General features: G+C 54.8%; 1 protein-coding gene and 1 long non-coding RNA gene across 6 annotated transcripts; one reads left to right on the forward strand and one right to left on the reverse strand.

Moving 5' to 3' along the window:
• Nucleotides 1-43: 43 nt before the first annotated feature.
• RABGGTA (Rab geranylgeranyltransferase subunit alpha) lies at nucleotides 44-6191 on the reverse strand. Of its 5 annotated transcripts, none has more exons than XM_078053494.1 (17): nucleotides 6050-6191; nucleotides 5676-5732; nucleotides 5394-5504; nucleotides 4911-5029; nucleotides 4537-4724; nucleotides 4091-4294; nucleotides 3695-3778; nucleotides 3524-3606; nucleotides 3334-3435; nucleotides 3123-3228; nucleotides 2976-3027; nucleotides 2721-2809; nucleotides 2490-2578; nucleotides 2279-2395; nucleotides 1313-1426; nucleotides 959-1046; nucleotides 44-252 (listed from the first exon to the last, which is right to left on the reverse strand). In XM_078053494.1, exons 2-17 carry the CDS (start codon nucleotides 5676-5678, stop codon nucleotides 104-106), a joined length of 1698 nt encoding a protein of 565 aa, XP_077909620.1. In that variant the 5' UTR covers nucleotides 5679-5732; nucleotides 6050-6191; the 3' UTR covers nucleotides 44-103. The 5 variants fall into 5 exon arrangements, with proteins under 5 accessions (XP_077909620.1, XP_035970612.1, XP_035970613.1 ...); XM_036114719.2 differs by having other exon boundaries at nucleotides 4911-5035; nucleotides 6050-6190; XM_036114720.2 differs by lacking the exon at nucleotides 6050-6191 and adding an exon at nucleotides 5902-6039 and having other exon boundaries at nucleotides 4911-5035.
• A 198-nt stretch (nucleotides 6192-6389) lies between these two features.
• On the forward strand, nucleotides 6390-11358 carry LOC118550064 (uncharacterized). Its single transcript, XR_004924384.2, has 2 exons — nucleotides 6390-6897; nucleotides 10490-11358. It is a non-coding gene; the product is annotated as an uncharacterized LOC118550064 (long non-coding RNA).
• Nucleotides 11359-18136: the final 6778 nt, after the last annotated feature.

The raw sequence follows: 18136 nt of genomic DNA on the forward strand, positions 1-18136 counted from the left end.
TGGCGGCGGCGGAGGGGGCGGGGGCGGCGTAGCAGCCCGAGGGGGCCTCTCCATTGTTTATTCAGTCCCAATAAGTTAAAGAGCAAGGGTGGGGAAGGGTCTCCTAGGTGAGGATGCTGTTAACTGAAGGCAACAGCTCAGCCAGGTGCTCAGAGGTGCCCACTGCTTGGCACAGGGGGTTGCCCTGCAGGTGGAGGAGGGCCAGCCTGGGGCAGGAGGCAAGAGGCTGGAGCAGTGTGGGCTGCCGGAGGCCTTGGGCAGGAGAGTCAAGGAAAGCGTGGCTGGTTCCCCCAGACCTATGTGCTCCTGGGTAGCCATCACGGTCTTCCCTCCACAACAGGGACTGCGACCCAGCGGTCTGGCTGCCAGGCATCTTGCACGTGGCCCTGGCCTGGAGTAAAGCTGCAGACTGCGAACACCTGTCCCCGGGGCCAGGCAAGGAGCCCAAGCGGCAGACTGGATGCAGTACCAGTTGTGGTGGACTCGGCAATGGCCAAGGCTTACTGAGTGGAAATGCAGGCCAAAGGCTGCTTTAACTTTTCCAATTTTTTTTTTTTTTAAGCAGGCTCCACACCTGATGTGGGGCTTGAACTCACGACCCTGAGATTAAGAGTCACACACTCTACTGTGACTATCTGACTCTATCAGGGGTCCCTAACCTCCAATTTTTAAGTACAATCAGAATTCTAGATTTTTTTAATACGAAACTTTCTGACTTTTAAAATACCATGTGGTACCCAAGAACATCTGCAGGCTGCTGGTCTATGAACTGGCTTGAGGAAGTCACTTCCACCCTGCAAAACCACCAGCGCAAGTCACCGATGCCCCATACGGCCCCAGGCTATCCTCCTTCCTTAGCCTACGCTGTCAGAGCCCCCTCTCCCAGCTTACTGTGTGTCCCTTCGAGTGTGGCACGTCACCCCCCTGCTGCCTGAAAGGCACCCGGAAGGAAGGATACGGTTGTTACACAGGGAGAGCTCCTGCAGCCGGGGCAGGCTGGTGACACCGTCCAGGGACTCTATGGCATTATCATTGGCCTGCAGGACCTGGGGAGCAGGGAGGGCAGGGAAGTCAAGGCAGGGCAGGCAGCTGGCAGCCTGGGACTGGTGCAAGCAAGCAGGGAGCCCGGGGTGATCAGCTTACAGTGCAGGGAAAAGCTGCTGGCGTCAGGCCAGGTGATGGAGGCAGAGATGGCAAGGGGTCATCTGCAGGGGCTGGGAGGATCTGGACACTTCTTTGTGGGGTGGGCAGACTTCTGAGGGGGGGGAAAGGGAAAAGGGCCACCCGGGACAGTGATGGAGGAGTGCTTTACCTCAAGGCAGCGCAGGGCAGCCAGGGCAGGGGGCAAGGCTCGCAGACGATTGTGTGACAGGTCCAGATGAGTGACCAAGAGCAGCTGTTCCAGATGGCAGAGTACCGTAAGATCCTGAGGAGGGGGATGAAATACCCAGTGAGACTTAGGGGAGGGTCCACAGCCATGGCTCATGAGGCACTTACCCTCTGTGCCCCACACAGGCCCTTGGGGACCCTGGCCGAGCACAGGACAGAGCAGGTGAGAAGCTTACCTTACGACCCCAAGCAGTCCACGCTCCAGAGCAAGGACAAGGGACAGATAGGGAGTGCTGGGGTGGGGTGGCGGGTGGGTGGAGGGGCAGAGGCAGCCTGGAGTGGGGGCAGGCACGGGGGTGGAGGAGGGCACTGGGGAAAGTACAGACACCGGCAGGAGCAGGCCTGCTGAGTCTGGGGGACCAGTCTGGAGACAGTGGAGGTGGGCGGCAGTGATGTGACGGAACTGCTCTGTTGGGAAGACGGACTGGGAAAGACTACGAAGAGGGAAAACAGAGCCTGGGAAGTTTGTCAGACATCTCTGGAAACTACCCAGGCTTTAGGTGCTGGGGCCTGTTCCAGGGAGAGAAGCATCGGAGTGGGCGGGGGGGGGGGAGGGGGGGCTCACTGTGAGGGAAGAATGAAGACATGACTGGCCCTGGAGAAGGGATGGCACGAGGGGGCCCTGGTGACTCAGGGTTTGAGACTGGGTAACCAGAATGATGGGGGAAGGTGACAGAAAGCAAGGCCAGGAACAGGAGTAGTCCGGAAGGAAGATGAATTCAATCTTGGTTAGGAAGAAAGTCCAGAAAGGCACCTGAGACTCAGGCCAAAGCCAGGGGCCCAGTGAGGCCAGAGTGCCTCAGCTCAAGCCCACAGAGCGGACACAAAAGCTGGCCAGGTCATGAGGAAGAAAGGAGGGTCCGAGGAAGGCGCCCATGGCAGTCCGTACCTTGTGACCCAGGTGCAGCACGCGCACCTCGGCATACTCCATCTTGAGCACACTGTTCTCCAGCAGGAACTTGCTGCGCAGGTCATCCAGGTACGCTGCCCGCATCGGGTCCACGGCCTGGCAGGGATGGGCATGGCAAGGAAGCCCTGTCAGCTGTCTTCCTGCTGCCCACCGGGCCTCCCCCCTCCCCACTTCCACAGGCCTGGCTTGCCTTGAGGGTCTGGAAATACTGCAGCGTCTCTTTCTCATACAGTAGGGGGTCCAGTGCCCGCATCAGCAGGATGATGGTGAGCAGGCACCCTGAGGAGAGGGTGAGGAAAAGGACTGTCTCTCCTAGAGCCTCCTCTGCTCCCATCTCTTGAGACCCTTCCTGCTCTCCTGAGAGGCCCTCCTGGAAAAGGGCCTCCTCAGAAGAGCAGGATCTCAGGGAATGGGGCCTCACACTTATTCTCCGGCTCCAGCTCCTGCAGCTCCTTACAGGATTCAAGTTCAGACTGGAGCACCGTGGACTTCTCCACCGACAGCTCACACCTGAAGATGGACAGGGCGGGAGAGGGGATGTCGTCTCCTCGGGGTGCTGGTCGTCCCCAGTACCCAGTCTGAGACCATCTGCCCAGGCCCCCAGCCTCCTGCCCCAGCTGCCTGGTGCCCAGAGCCCCGAGCCCCTCTCCTGGTCCGTATGCTTCCCTGCCATCACCTGAAGAGCTGCTCATCCGTGGCCGAGTCCCGGCACCAGCCCTCCTGGCGGCCTGAGAACAAGAACGGGTGGTAGAAGGGGACCGCTGTGAGAGCAGGGCAAGGATGAAGGTGCTGCCACAAGGGGTAGAGATAGAGGCTGTGTCACCTTTTAAAAGCACACACTCCTTCTGGGCATCGCCTGCTGTCCAAATGACACGAAATGTATGCTGGGGCAACTGGTCATTGAGGGAGGCTGCAGGCAAGTCACAGAGCTGGGAGCACCAGGTTAAGGAAACGCTTGAGCCTCACCACTTCTCTGACTGTCCCACTCCAGGACCGCCCCAGCCCCCCACCCTGCCCCACCGATCCTGGGATACCCAGACGTGGCTGGGCCGGGTCCTGCCATCCGGGGTCCTCCACTCCACAGCCAGGGGTGACTTGTCCACTATGAGCAGCAAGGTCTCTGTCCCGGACCCCACCTGGCCCAGGGGACAAAACAGACCTGTCAGCCCCAATGGCACCAGGCCCACACTCGTGATGCTCTCCGGCAAAAGCTGCAAGACTCACTAGGACGGGCCGAGAGAAGGAGACAGTCAGACAGGCCTCGTCCCGGCTCACGTGCAGGCAGCGCAGGGCATCCTGGGGGTCAGCTGGGGGGAGACACAATCTCAGGTCTCCTTAAATCCTCTTCCATTCCCTCCAAGCCCGAAATGCCCAGCCTCTTTCCCCATTGCTCACCTCGTCCCAGGAGCCAGCGGTGATAGAACCAGGCGCTCTGATCGTTGGGGTCAGTGAAGAAGGCGTTCTGTACCAGCTCCAGCTCTGCAGAGGCCAAGGCGGCGCGGGCTTTGGCCAGGACCCCGGTGGGCCCCAGGCCACCCCAGCATCCCACCCTCACCCTGGAGTACCGCCAGCCCTCAGTCCCATTCATCTGGTGGCCCTGCACAATGGCTGCATCTTTCCCACTGGATACTTGAGTGCCCTGCAGCCAGGCGTTGAATCTTAGGCACCCCCAAAGCCAGGCACAAAGTGGGTGCTCAATGAGCCCAGGCAGCAGGTTCAGGAACAGGCTTAGGTAACAGGGCTGGGAAGGCAGCACTGTGGGCTTCCCCAGCACCCTCTGACCCTGCCGACCTTTGAGGAGCACATCCTCAGGGAGGCGTCCCTGTGGTCCAGAGTCTGGCTGGGGGTGCAGCTGGGGCAAGAGACACGAGCGGTAATGCCAGGAGGAGTAGTTGGAAAAGTTTCGGGTGATGAGGCTGTCGGTGAAGGCTAGCTCCTCTGCAGGGGGCACAGGGGCCTGTGCGGCCACAAAGCGCCGGTAGTCCCAGCAGTGAACTAGGGGAGGAGCGACAGCGCATGTCAGAAGTAGGGCAAGGGGCGCTCCACGGCTGGCAGCCCTGGAGTTCCCGTGGCGGCCCTCAGAAACACCTCTGTGTGCTCTACAGGGCATGTGTTTGTCTCCATCAGCCCTTGGCCAGCAGCTCAGTGGGCCTGTCCTGGCCATCCCTCCCAACTCTGGGCCTTACTGAGGCCCCAGGAACCAGGGTGTGGGGCACAGTCAGCAGGCAGGCACGTACAGTTCCGCTCATCGACCTCGAGGAAGCGGGCACATAACTCCAGCTCCCGGGCCCAGTTGGGCTCTGGTAGGCGGCCCAGCAGCCAGGAGCGGTGGTGCCAGGTACCATAGGACTTGGGGTTCACCCGCAGGCAGCTCTCCAGGAAGCCCAGTTCTGTCTTCACCAGGGCTGCCAACTCCTCGGGGGACCTGCACTCAGAGGGAAATGGGACTCAGGGCCCTCCAACACTCAACCTCAGCTCACCCCTGACTTTTTACACCCGGCCCTCCGCTCCCCTCTGCCTATGCCCCTGGCTGCCCCATTCTTTCTCTATCCCTGGACCCAGGCAGGGCAGGACCAGTGCCATCTTCCTGGGACCCTGAACTCCTACGCACTTTTGGGCCTCCAGCTGCTGAAGCACCTCGCGTCGACAGTTCCAGAGGGTGGCAAAGTCGGGGTTGGCTCCCAGAATCTGGCTTGTCAGTTCCAGCACTGATTCATCCAGCTCACCAGCCTGGCGCTTAGAAGATAGGTAGCAGGGTGAGAGATCATATCATTCTCCCACTGCAAGGCTAAATAACATAAATAGAACTACCGAATAGCCTGTAAACCCCACGCTACATGATAAGTACCACACAGAGCACTTTAGGGGTTTACGTTCTCACTGAATGTTCACAACAACCTTATGCAGTAAAGCCCATTTTACAGAAGAGCAAACTGAAATTTAAAGAGATTCAGTAACTTGCCCAAGGTCACACAGCTTTTAAGCAACGGAACCCCGATATGGATCCAGGCAGTCTGACTCTAAGGCCCAGCTCTTGGCCTCTGGGATATATTAAGAAGGCCATTTGGAGAAGGGGCTCCCTCTGAAGGCCCACCTTCTGGAAGACAGTCTGGGTGGCGGACTGGTATAGCTTCAGCTTCTGCTCCCGCTCTAGCCTTTTGGCCTCCGCCTGCTCTTCCGACGTCTTCACCTTCAGGCGCCCGTGCTACAGGGATGGGGGCGGGGGGGGGGTTGGAAGGGTGCAGGCTGCCTTGCAGGGGCAGACCCACCGAACCCCCCCCGCCCCGCGGAGCCCCAGGTTTATAGAGGGCAACGGAGGCAAGGCCACGCGGGCCATGGGCATGCGGAGGTGAGGGGCTTGACTCAAAGGTCTCACCATGGTGCCGGCTCAGGGCTCAGGACAGGGGAGGGGTCCAGTGGAAGCCCGAGAAACCTGGGGAAAGAAGTGTCAATCACGGGAGCCCCGCCCCCGCTAACCCCGCCCCCAGCGAGTCCCCCGAAGCCGCACGCGAGCTTTGGCGAAGACCCCCGGCGTATGAAAGGGTCCTTGGACAAGCGGCGCTTGTCCTGGAGGAGGCGCCCACCCAGACTGGGACTCGTACCCGTGCCGCCTCGCCCACAGCCCGACCCTCCGGGGCCGGAACCAAGCCGGGGCACCTAAGCAATGGGGACCACTCCACGCCTGGAGACTACCGCTAGCCGCCCACCTCTCGGCTCCCAGACACTCCCGCCCCCCGCGGGCGGACCCACCTGCGCTGAGGGGAGGCGTGGGGCACGCTAAGCTGCGGCGCCCGCCACCGAGCCCAGGCGCAGGCTAGAGCGGCGCCACGCCCCGGCTCGCCAAGGGGCAGCGCCCTCTGCAGGCCTGGGGAGGGACCGGCGAGGGAGTAGGCGGGCTCGGGAGGCGCGTGGGCCGGTCCTCTCCGGAAATGCCAAGTCTCTATAATTAGCCCTCTGGTGCCTATGAGTGCGCATGCGCGACGGTGTAGCGCTCGTGAAAGCTGTGGGGCCAGCAATTTCGATCAGCTATTCAAACTACAGTTTTTTCAACAGCCGGGGACTCAACCAGTCACTCTCCCACTGACCTCACTCTGGCCGCGCGGGCCGCCTCCTAGTTGCCACATCTAACGGGTGGAGTTTCCTGTTATCTCCACTGATCTCTGTTAGCTTTTATGCAGCCGACTTCCGCTTGACACCCTTTCCTGGTTTCTCCTGCACCTCTGCCCGTCTCTTCTCATCTGTTCACCTTCTTCTCCCCTAAATGTTGGTGATCTCCAGGGCCCTTTCCTCACCCCTTTTCACATCACACACTATTCCTGGAAGAACATTCACAAATTCAAGCCTTCTCCTGCTTGGAGTTGGAGCTCCCCAGAGCTCTGTCCTGGCCCTACAGATTTTCTGGCCCCACACTTTCTCTGGGTGGCTTCATCCATACTCATGGTTTTAATTACTACCTGTGAGCTGATAACACTCGAACTTGTGTTTCCAGATGTCTTGTGAGCTGTGAAAACGAACATATATATGCACTCACGTATTCAAAAGCCTATTGGATATCACATGGGTGTTCCAGAGACATCTGAAACTCCAAAAGTAAAAAGGTATTGTGTCCCATCCATTATTTTTTATTTATTTATTTATTTATTTATTTATTTATTTATTTTTGACAGAGAGAGAGACAGCGAGAGAGGGAACACAAGCAGGGGGAGTGGGAGAGGGAGAAGCAGGCTCCCACTGAGCAGGGAGCCCGATGCAGGGCTCCATCCCAGGACCCTGGGACCATGACCAGAGCTGAAGGCAGATGCCCAACGACTGAGCCTCCCAGACGTCCCACGTGTCTCATCCATTCTTAAACTTTGGCCTTTATGTTTCCTATTGTAGAGAATGGCACTATTCCCTCCCCACCTTTCCTTAGGAGCTCTTAAGTACTCTCTCCATTCCACTAGAAATTAAGCTCCTTTCTTCCCTGATTGTTAAAAGTCTTTTCAGTGTTCCCTCATCTCCACTCTATCCCCTCCATTATGAGTTCATCCTCTGTGCTGCTGGGTCAACTTTCCAAAAATGCAGATTTGATCTGTCACGTCTCTGCCTAAAAGCCTTCTATGGCTCCTGGACCAGCTCAGAAAGGTTTCCTGTGAGCCTTCATGGGGTTCAAGATGCCAGTGAGTGTGTATGAATGAATGAGCATATGTGATGTATTTGTGAGAAGTGTGTGTCCATGTGGCATGTGTTTATAGCTCACATTTTAGAAAGTATGGCTCTAAATTTTTTATAGTTCTTCCACATTTTTCTCAGGTCCTGAAAATGTATATAAAGTGCCCACTATATAGTCTGTCTTTCCTAGGCCCTGCAACAAATTACAGAGGAAAAGAGACCTTTTCCTGGCCTCTTGTGCTTGTGGTCCTAGTGAGGAAAGAGTCACACCACTTACTGGTTATCTTTATGTCAGGCGTTGTGACGGGGGCTTTGCGTGCACACAGAATTACCTGTGGAGGCAGGAAGCAGAGTGCTTGTGAGCATGGACTCTTGGGCACCTGGGTGCAGATCCCAGTTTTGCCACTTACTAGCTGTGAGATCTGGGGCAAGGGACTTAACCTCTGTGTTGTTTCCTTTGTGTCTCAGTTTCTTCAACAGTAACGTGGAAAAAATATTACCTACCTGGGAGAGTTGAAGTGAGGATTAAATAAAAGAATCTATGTAAAGTGCTTAGCTTAGAACAGTGCCTATACTGAGTAGGGGCTCAATAAATAGTAATGGTAGTAATATTATTATTATTTCTAATCTTCATGAAAAATATACAGGACATTGAGGTTCAGAAAGATTAAGTAACTTGCCATCCATGTAGTAAGTGGCCAAATGGGACCCGTGTCTGGTCTGGTCCAACTCTCCCACCTCACCAACTCTCTTTCTTTCTTCTTACTTTTTCTTTCTTTCTTTCTTCTCTTTCTTTTCTTTCTTTCTTTCTTTTCTTTTCTTTTCTTTCTTTCTTTCTTTCTTTCTTTCTTTCTTTCTTTCTTTCCTTTTCTTCTTTCTTCCTTCCTTCCTTCCTTCCTTCCTTCCTTCCTTCCTTCCTTCCTTCCTTTCTTTCTTTCCTGTTTCTTTCTTTTTTTTTTGTCACCACCTGCTCTTGCTTCCTGCTCTATACACACTCACATGTACAACCAGATACCTGGGAACACAGATGCCCACAGATGCAGATTTTCCAAGTACTATCTTATATCTTAATCACTAAGGGAGAAGGAAAGGGGCTGGTTGAAGGCCAAAGTAGGCATGAAATAATTTTTAGTGATTAGCAATCTTGAAACTGGAAAGGTTGAATCAAGTAGTCTTAAAAGAGGAAGTGAGTCTCAGGAAAGAATCTGCTTCTGAGAAGATAGGGCCCAGTTTAGGAAAGAGAGGGCGGGAAGGGCATTTCAGGTATGTACGGGGACGTGAAGGTGGGGGAGAGAACACACCTGGCTGGCTGGCAGATACCAGGTATCTTTGGAGGTAAGAACAATGGAATGAATGATAGGCGTCTTGCTTTAAGGCAAAGGGAGCTATCAGGAGTTATATTTGGTCTCCTGTGTGGGAGAAGTGGGAACCACACAGGTGTCTGAGGGCCGTGATCTGAATGATGTTTAAGGAAGAGATCTTACTGCCCTCTATGTGGAGAAAGGAACAAGCAATAATTGAGTACCAACTGAACCCCACAGATCGTCTTTAATGTACTCACTACCTATATCAGGTTGGTATTATTATCCATATTTAAAATGAGAAAACAATGCATACAGTGACTTCACAGAGGTTAAGTGGCTTCCCAGGGTCATACAGCCAGGAGGAAACACAGCCAGAATTCAAACCAAAGCCTGGGTGGCTGCCCCCCACATAGGTGGGATCAGCCATTGCTAGAGGCTCAAATTTGAGCTTCTTGAGGCCTGGAACCCTGGTTCTCTTCATGCTGACCACCTCTTCCCCTGCCAATTATTTCTCTGCAACCACTCCCCAGCGCGCGCGTGTACGCGCGCGCACACACACACACGCACACACACACACACACACACACGTTTACAATGTTCTTAGAACCATAAGCCAGTCATGGACCAGAGATGGTTTGGAGGGGGGAAGGAAACCATGAGCCCTGGGTCAGGGCCCCAGTCAAAGCTTGGCTAGAAGTCATGGTCTGGAGGCAAGGAGAGTAAGGGAAATATGGGTACCGGCGCTGGTGCTGGGCCTTGTGCAAAGTGAGGCAGTGTGTGAAATCTGTTGATATTTGTTTAGTATCAGAGTTGGGCTTGATAGTGTGCTGGGTGCCAGGGATACAGTGCAGGACCAGAAAGACTTGGTCTCTGTCTTCCTGGAGCTAGACTTAATGCAGTGCTGTGCTAGACTAGAACTTTCTGCAATGTGGAAATATTCAATGTCTGTGCCATGCAGTATGGTCACCACTAGCCCCATGTGGCTGTTGAGCACCTGAAATGTGCCCAGCGCAATGGATCTAATATAATCTAATTTTAGTTTATTTATGTTTGAACAGCTACATGGGGCTAGTGGCTGGTATTGAACAGAACAGTCTCATGGGTGAGACGGACATGTCAGCATGTAAGCTAGAGTAGGACAGGGGCCCATGAGGAAGGGGCACTGACCCAGACTGAGGTCAGGGGGAGTTCGTTCTAGATCTGGTGATAGATAATGGTTTACAATTTCTTTTCTTAAACTCCTAATGTTTCTTTTTTCTTCCTGTAAAACTTGTCAATGAAGAGCAACATATATACTGAAAGTGTACAGCTTTGATCCTCCTACTTTAAACTCCCCAGCCACAGGTATGGGGAAGGGGGTTATCGTCTCCTAGAAATACAAGGAATAGAGAGCAATGTGAGGAGGGGGGGCCAGTGAGTGGATACAGACCCATTATTAGGTAAGACCTTCTAATAATTAAAGCTGTCTAAAGATGGGATGAGTGGGTTGTGAGCTTACCATCATGGGAGGTAATCAAGCATGTGTTGTTCAACCACTTTTTGACAATGTGGTCGAGGACATTGAAGGACCCACCCCAAAGTTCTGAAAGGTTCTGATCCTTGGGTTGGACCAGGGGACCAGAATGACTCAAAGCCCAAGAAGATCCTCTGCACCGCCCATTCCCCCAGAGTCCTGGAGTTCCTTGGGCGCTTGGTCTGAGTGCTTGGATTTTTTTCTCTTCTACCTGCTCCCCAGTTTCTTCTGCCAGTCTGGGAAAATTCCTCGATGGCCCGCGGTGCCACCATATGCCCATAGCACACTTCCTGGCTGGGGAAAAGGAAGGAACACGTTCACTGATGATATGGGGAGGACAGGCCCAAAAGACGGAAGGACTCCAAAGGGAAGGTCCCTGCAATAGAGCATCGTATTTCACCCAGGGCGCAGTCGGTGCTGATTCATGCTGGCATTTCTGGGGGAAGAGATGCAGGGAAAGCATCCAGGATATGGGGCTGAAAAGCTGGAAAATCTCCCTGAGCCAGAAGCAGAACTTCTGTTACAGAGAGCCAGGCACCTCACGTGGCGGGGGCGTGGGGGGTGACGATGACAGCATTGCCTTACAATTGCTCAGAGTGAGATAGGGAAGCTGAACAGACTCCATTCTAGACAGGCTCCACTTCTGCTGTTGCTCTGCTAGGCCCCATTTACTCATGCTCTGTATTTCCCCTTGCACCCAAGTACACCCAAGAAGGACTCCTTTGTTCCTACTCCAAGAGGGAGGCAAGAAAGTGAATCATTCTCTGAGTTTCATCCCAGGCCCCCGTATACCTGATAACATCTAAGGAGAACCAGATCCTGAGCGTGTCCAGGACATTTGCTTCAAACAAACCTCGGTCAGCATTGGTGTCAATACCCCTACCTTCAGTGATTTGTGGACTAACACCCAACACTTGCCTTTGATCAGACTCTACCCTGGATGCCTGGAAGAACATGTGCCCTGGACCCCTTCCCAATACAAACCCCTAACCCCCAGCGATGGAGAGACTCACTCCTTTTCTGAGTGTCCCAGATACTCTGTCTGCTAGACTCTATCACTTACGCTATTCAGTAAACTCTGCTCTCACCTCCTCCTGGCTCGAGTTTGAATTCTATCCTATGTGAAGCCAAGGACCCTCTTGGCTGGTCCTGTGGCACCCCCTCTAGGTCCTTGGATCCAGCCTGCCCACACATCAAGAGCATGGTGGAGGTGGGAATGTGGCCAAGAAGCTCACTGCCTGGCAGGGCCTGAGTAGCAACCACCCCTGAACAACTCCAGGGGGCGCTTTGGGTTCAGGGCATATAAAATGTGAGTAGTGCCAGGAGGCAGCAGCCCTGAGGTTCTGCGCCCATGTGAGAAACGGAAGCCTTGGAACAAGGTGAGACTGTGGGTGTCTGGAGCAGGAAGGGTAGATGCTCTGGTTGATAGATAAACATGGGGGATGAACAACTAGCTCTGAAAGGAGGAACTGCTTCCTTAGGGGTAGACCCAGCCCTTACCCCTTCCTTGTCCCCTACATTCATTCAACAGATAAGCAACTAAGTGTCCTCTGTGCTGGACACAGTGACAGGCGTGGGGGCCATAGTGGTAAGGAAAACACAGATACAGCCCCTGCCCTCATGGAGCTTCTGGCCCAGAGGAGGGCTGTCCAGTAAAACTTTCTGGATGATGGAAATAGTGTAGAGAGGCAGTCAAAGAACTGTATAAGCAAGTGTAAGTTTGTAGTCATGCCCTTACAGAGAGGGGTGTAGTGCTGGGTGTGTCCTATGGGTGGGGGGAGCTGCCCTGTCGGGGGTGGGGGAGATTTCCCAGGGAAGTGAGCTTAGAACTGGGGCTGTCGGTGTGGGGCGGGAGCCTTGGTTTGAGGCCAGCCGCACACCTCTGTGCCACTCCAACAGTGGGGCCTGCGGGGCCTGCATTTTAGCTCATTCTGTGGGGTATAGCACCCCCATTTCCACTCTCACTGTGAACTACCCAAGGAGGCTCCTTTGACCACCTCGTCCCCTCGTCCCCTCACCTAGCCTGGTGCCACAGTGGTTGCTCAACAAACATTTATATAATCCAGCCAATCATCAAGCAGCAATCATTGAGCCCCAGAACAGCTCACCCTGCAGCAGTGACCGAGACTGCCAAGGCCCCTGCTGTCATTGAGCTTATACTTGAGTCGGGGAGACACACTCTGTAGAAACAAATACAAACAAAAGGTGATTTTAGCCAATTCTAAGTGCCCCAGGCAAAATTAAAGAAAGGATTGACATGGAGTTGGCAACGGTGGTGGGAGTCCTAGGAAAGAATGGATGAGTGAATGAATGAATGGTGAGCACTGACGGTCAGAGCACGCACACTGCACCCCACTGGGCTGGGGCAGGGATTAGGAGGGGAGTCAAGACTCTCAGATCCCAGGGCAGGGAGCTGGTGGCAAGGGAAGGAGGGGTGGTCAGGGTGGCTGCACTCCAGGCCTCATGGGCAGACCTGAGCGCTAGGGGAGGAAACGGAGGGGAGTGCCGTGGAAACTCAGAATCCCGAGTAAGGCAGGAGTACACCCGGAAGTGCTGACGGGAGCAGCACTGTGTGCCGGCCGCCATGCCCCCATTCATGCCTGAGGTGTGAGCTTGGAGAGGAGGGCTGGGGCACGGAGGGCCTGGCGTTGAGGTTCAGGGAACTTGCCTTGGGTTGGTCAGCCTCCCCAGGGCCTGGCCCTGGCAGAGGTTCACGGGGGAGGTGCGGGCAGGGGCATAACTGGCAGCCTTCCTGGGCAGTCCTCTCCCAGGCCCAGGCCCCTGAGCAGGGGTTGTGGAGGCTGAGATGTGTGTGGTGAGTGGGACCGAGGCCAAGGACTGAGGAAAACTAGAGAGCGGCAGTCTGGGGACGGTCAGTCCTGGGCACGTAGGCTGGCCCACCCTATCTGACTCCAGGTAGGGAAGTGGGACCCTCTCCAGGAGCTCCCATCAGGCTTGGGAGCTCAGCCACGCTCTGGGTGGTATGGACACTCCAGGTACTGTTCTGTTCTGTCCCCAGGGTTCAAAGGTTCTGTGAATGTGTGTGTGTGTGTGTGTGTGTTTGTGTGTGTGTAGGGGGGGTGTCCAAGACCCAACCCCTGACCTGGGGAGATTGTCAACCTTATCTAGGGGATGGAGTGAGGACATCTATAGCTCGGATACTAGTCAAGAGTGAGTGTCTACTGACAAGTGAGTGTCAGAGGTTCCCCAGAAAGGGGCAGGAGCAATGGAAGAAGGCAGAAGTTTGTAGGAGTTTGAGATGGGCCTTGTGAGAACAGTTCTGGCAGGTAGAAATGGGGCTGGAGTTGGGAGGGGGTGGCACCTCAGGGAACAGAACAGCTGGATCAAAGGCACGGAAGGGAGTGTGGTCAAGTTGAAAGAAGAGCAACTCTGAACTTGGCCAGGGCATCCTTGGGTTGAGTGAACTTCGGAACACTTTCACAATCCTGCCCAATTGCCAACGCTCTCTGCTAAAAAGAAAAGATCCTCCCAGACGAAAACCAAACAAGGGGCACCTGGGTGGCTCAGTTGTTGGGTGTCTGCCTTCAGCTCGGGTCATGATCCCAGGGTCCTGGGATGGAGCCCCGCATTGGGCTCCCTGCTCAGTGGGAAGCCTGCTTCTCCCTCTCCCACTCCCCCTGCTTGTGTTCCCTCTCTCACTGTGTCTCTCTGTCAAATAAATAAATAAAATCTTTAAAAAAAAAAGAAAAGAAAACCAAACAATACCCCCAAAAACCAAGCAGCAGAGGCAGGGGGATGCTTGGGAAAGAGCCCGTGTTCTGGAGTCATACGTTGAAGCTAGACTCCTTTTTTTTTTTTTAAGATTTTTATTTATTTATTTATTTATTTATTTATTTATTTATTTATTTGACAGAGAGAGACACAGCGAGAGAGGGAACACAAGAAAGGGGAGTGGGAGAGGGAGAAGCAGGCTTCCCGCGGAGCAGGGAGCCCGATGCGGGGCTCGATCCCAGGACCCTGGGATCATGCCCTGAGCTGAAGGCAGACGCCCAACAACTGAGCCACCCAGGCGCCCCAAAGCTAGAATCTTTTGCTATAAAGACTTGCAACCTGGACAAGTACTTCAACTTTTCTGAGCCTCAGTTTCCAAAGCTGTAAGAGAGTACTTACCTCATGTGGCAGATGTGAAAAGATTAAGTAAGACCTCAGCGGAGGTAGATGCTCAATAGATGCTAATTCCCTCAGCCTCTACTATAACACAAGTCTCTGGCTGGCTCAGCTGTGTTCAAGTGACAGTGAAAAGTCCAAAGCTGAGTCACCTTTGCTCCCTCCTGCATGAGTCCCTCTGGGGATGCCAGGCGTTGTCTGTGGAGTTCTGGCTTTGCTTGTTTCTTCTGGAACCACCTCTCCAAGAAGTGTGAAGCTAAGACCTGCTCACTGGAGGACAGGTGCACATGTGTACCTGCTAACAGAGATTGTTCTAGCTGACCCTGCGTCCTCCCTCTGCCTCTTTCCCAGCATTTCTCACAGGCTCCTCCATTTCCAAGGGCTTAGAAATGGGTCCCTTTCCCTCCTAGATTCCCTCATCATCCAGTCAAGCACAAGCAGCTTCCTGTTCCTCTGCTCTTCTGGCACACAAGTCCAGGCAGGCCCTTGACCCCTTGACCTTGCTCCAAGCAAGTTGACCCACTTCTAAGCTCCCCGAGGCACCTCAGTACAGAGGGCCTCGGCATTCACCCAGAGAAGGTCCAGCCCATGCCTGTCCTTCGCCCCAGCTCAGGGCGGGCTCTGTCTCTGCAGCTCAACATGAGCTCAACATGGGCCAGCTCGGCCTGGTCAAATGGGAAGCCCCAGGGCTCTGTGAATGGTCCCTGGGCAGGGGCACCCATGGTTGCGTGTGGGGTGGGGCGGCTGGCCAAGGCGTGTGTCAGGGAGGGATCAGGACAGACCGAGGTGAGCAAGGGTGCCCCTGGATGCCTGGAGGCAGGAAATGAGATAGAGATGAGGTTTTGCAGGGAAAGGCAGGCATGAGAATGTTGTGACATGCCCAGGAAAGAGAAACCTGAAAGCAATGACCATTGTGTGCGGCCTGGGAGGCAGCCTGGCTATGCTCACCCCTCCCGCTTCTTTGAGTCCCCACCCTGGGTCTCCCCATGGTTGTCTAACTGTCTCATGATGATAACTGAAAGCACTTCGAGAGCCAGACCTTTGTGTCACGAGGCCTGCCTGCACCCCTCCCCGTTTCCCTGCCCAGGGCTGGGCACGGAGGAGGCTGCCACTGACCGCCAGCTGACCGGGAGATGGAAGGGCAGGGAGAACGTTCAGCACCGGGGCCAGGGAAAGAGCAGGCGAGGATGGGCCGTGGGGCCAGGAGGAGCAGTGGAAGGATGGAGAGCCTGAGAGGGCATAGGCAGAAGGGTCCAGAGAGAGGGGTTTTGTGGAGGGGTGGACCAACCAAGGGGGCGAGGACCAGGGACCAGATGGGATGGGGGGGCAGGCTGTAGGGGGCTCTGCCCAGGGGTGGGGAGACCAAGAGCTGGAGGGGCCTCAGAAAAGAACTCAGAGAGAGTAAAGGCCTCTGAGGATTATGGGTGGGTAGGAACCAGAATGAGGAAGGAAAAGGGGCAGGCCTGGGCCCAACCACCTCATCTTGATTTGCCCATTGGGCTTGGGCTCCTGTGGGGCCCTCTGTGGGCTTTTCTTTCCCCTCGCCTGAATCCCCAACCCCCTTTCACTCACAGCACCCAAAAGGGCCTTCAGGAACTGATGGGAACTTCTCAGTGACTTGTCCTGAAAGCTGGAATCTACACCCCTCCGTCCAGCTCTTGTTCATCTCAGTCTGTCCTGATCCCTCCCTGACACGCGCCTTGGCCAGCCGCCCCACCCCACACGCAACCATGGGTGCCCCTGCCCAGGGACCATTCACAGAGCCCTGGGGCTTCCCATTTGACCAGGCCGAGCTGGCCCATGTTGAGCTCATGTTGAGCTGCAGAGACAGAGCCCGCCCTGAGCTGGGGCGAAGGACAGGCATGGGCTGGACCTTCTCTGGGTGAATGCCGAGGCCCTCTGTACTGAGGTGCCTCGGGGAGCTTAGAAGTGGGTCAACTTGCTTGGAGCAAGGTCAAGGGGTCAAGGGCCTGCCTGGACTTGTGTGCCAGAAGAGCAGAGGAACAGGAAGCTGCTTGTGCTTGACTTGATGATGAGGGAATCTAGGAGGGAAAGGGACCCGTTTCGTGCCTCAGTATGTGCCCTTTATTTTCTTAATTAGAAATCGTTAAACCTCCCCACTCCTCCTCTCTCTCCATTCTTTAAGTCTCTGGCCAGTATCCCTTCGTTCAGTTCTCTAATGGAGCTAGCTGCTTCCTCCTGTATTCTCAGGGTACCCTGTGTGAACTTGGCTATGGCACCCATCTCGAAAACTTAACTAGTCTTCCCTGGGCCTGCCATGGTGCTGGGAAGAGTGTAGGCATAAATAAACATTTTTTGGAATGAACATTGATCCACGCCCCCCCCCCCCCAGTGTCCTGCGACTCTGCTATTGGGTTTCTTAGATCTTGAATCTCTTCATCTCCAATCAAAACTCACTGTCCACGTTTCATTCCCTCAGAGCTCTGTTACTCTATTGTTTGTTTTTTTTTTTAAGATTTTTATTTATTTATTTGACAGAGACACGGCAAGGGAGGGAACACAAGCAAGGGGAGTGGGAGAGGGAGAAGCAGGCTTCCCGCCGAGCAAGGAGCCCGATGCGGGGCTCGATCCCAGGACACTGGGATCATGACCTGAGCCGAAGGCAGAGGCTTAACGACTGAGCCACCCAGGTGCCCTCTATTGCTTGTTTTGAAGAGGGACTGACGCTTGTTGGAGGGAAGCGGGGTGGTGTGCCGGAAAGAACACTGCCCCTCTGGTTCCTTGGGATACCAGGACTGAGGTTTCATTCCACGTGCTGTGGACCCTGGGGGCCTCGGTTCACTCACTTCCTCCAGTCAGTAGAAAGTCTAGATGGCTTCTGAGGTCTTCCAGGGCTGAAGTGAAAATCCTTTGTGGGCCAGGGCCTGCTTTGTCTTGTGCTCTGCGTTCCCAAAGCCAAGAATGGTGCCTGGTGCAGAGCGTGTTCTTGAACACTTGTCAAGAGAAGGAACTGACAACTTCGACGGCTACATACTGCCTGGGGATTTATACGTGTTACTTCATTTCATTCCCAAAGTGGTGGAGCCAAAATTCGTATGTAGATTTGCCTGCCTCTGAAACCCATGTTCTTCCCAAGTCCCTCGGGGCCTTCAGGCGGCCACGCCGTCACGCCAGGATTTCCTCTGATGACGGCTGTGGAAGGCTGCAGGTCTAGAGGCCCGTACTGTGGCGCAGCATGTAGGCGATGCCTCTGCCTCTCGCCGACCTTAGGACATAATAGGAACTGAGGGGGGCAGGCGGAAGGGGTCAGAGGGTGCTGAGGACACCTGATCACTGTGATCTACATGCGGTGCTTGGCCAAACGCTGGGATTTAGGACATAGTTCCAGCCACGTGCTAAGTCAGCGCTCTCTAAATAAGTAAGTAAATCGAAGCCCTGATTAGTAGCCTGTCTTGGTTTCTGTGGCGTGTATACTCTCGCTGAGGCTAACTTCAAGCAGCAAACGTGCAGTCATCACGGACTGCGGAGCCGGAGGAGAAGCACCGAGGTGGCGCGCACCAGCCACCCTCTCACACAGCACTGGCACGGTAAGCGGTGCCGTCCCCGAAGCCACGGGGAGCTCACAGCCCCTGCCATGCTACGGCCTCAGCTCTCACTCTGCCTTTTGCAAAGATTAGAAATGGTCTTTGCCCCTCTGACTGACAGCAGCCGTCCCGTTACGTTGATGGCCATCTAGGCTGCTGCTGGGGAGGCTCCCTCAGAGGGGCCCTGGGCTCACAG

The sequence above is a fragment of the Halichoerus grypus genome, chromosome 8, assembly GCF_964656455.1.
Source record: "Halichoerus grypus chromosome 8, mHalGry1.hap1.1, whole genome shotgun sequence".
Lineage (NCBI taxonomy): Eukaryota > Metazoa > Chordata > Mammalia > Carnivora > Phocidae > Halichoerus > Halichoerus grypus.

Excerpts from the sequence above, each read along its gene's own strand:
- RABGGTA (XM_036114719.2), bottom strand. Across the intron at positions 3,607-3,694 it reads CCGCTGGCTCCTGGGACGAG|CTGACCCCCAGGATGCCCTG; the intron begins GTGAGCAATGGG and ends GTCTCCCCCCAG. Across the intron at positions 2,579-2,720 it reads GCTGGAGCCGGAGAATAAGT|GGTGCCTGCTCACCATCATC; the intron begins GTGAGGCCCCAT and ends CCCTCTCCTCAG.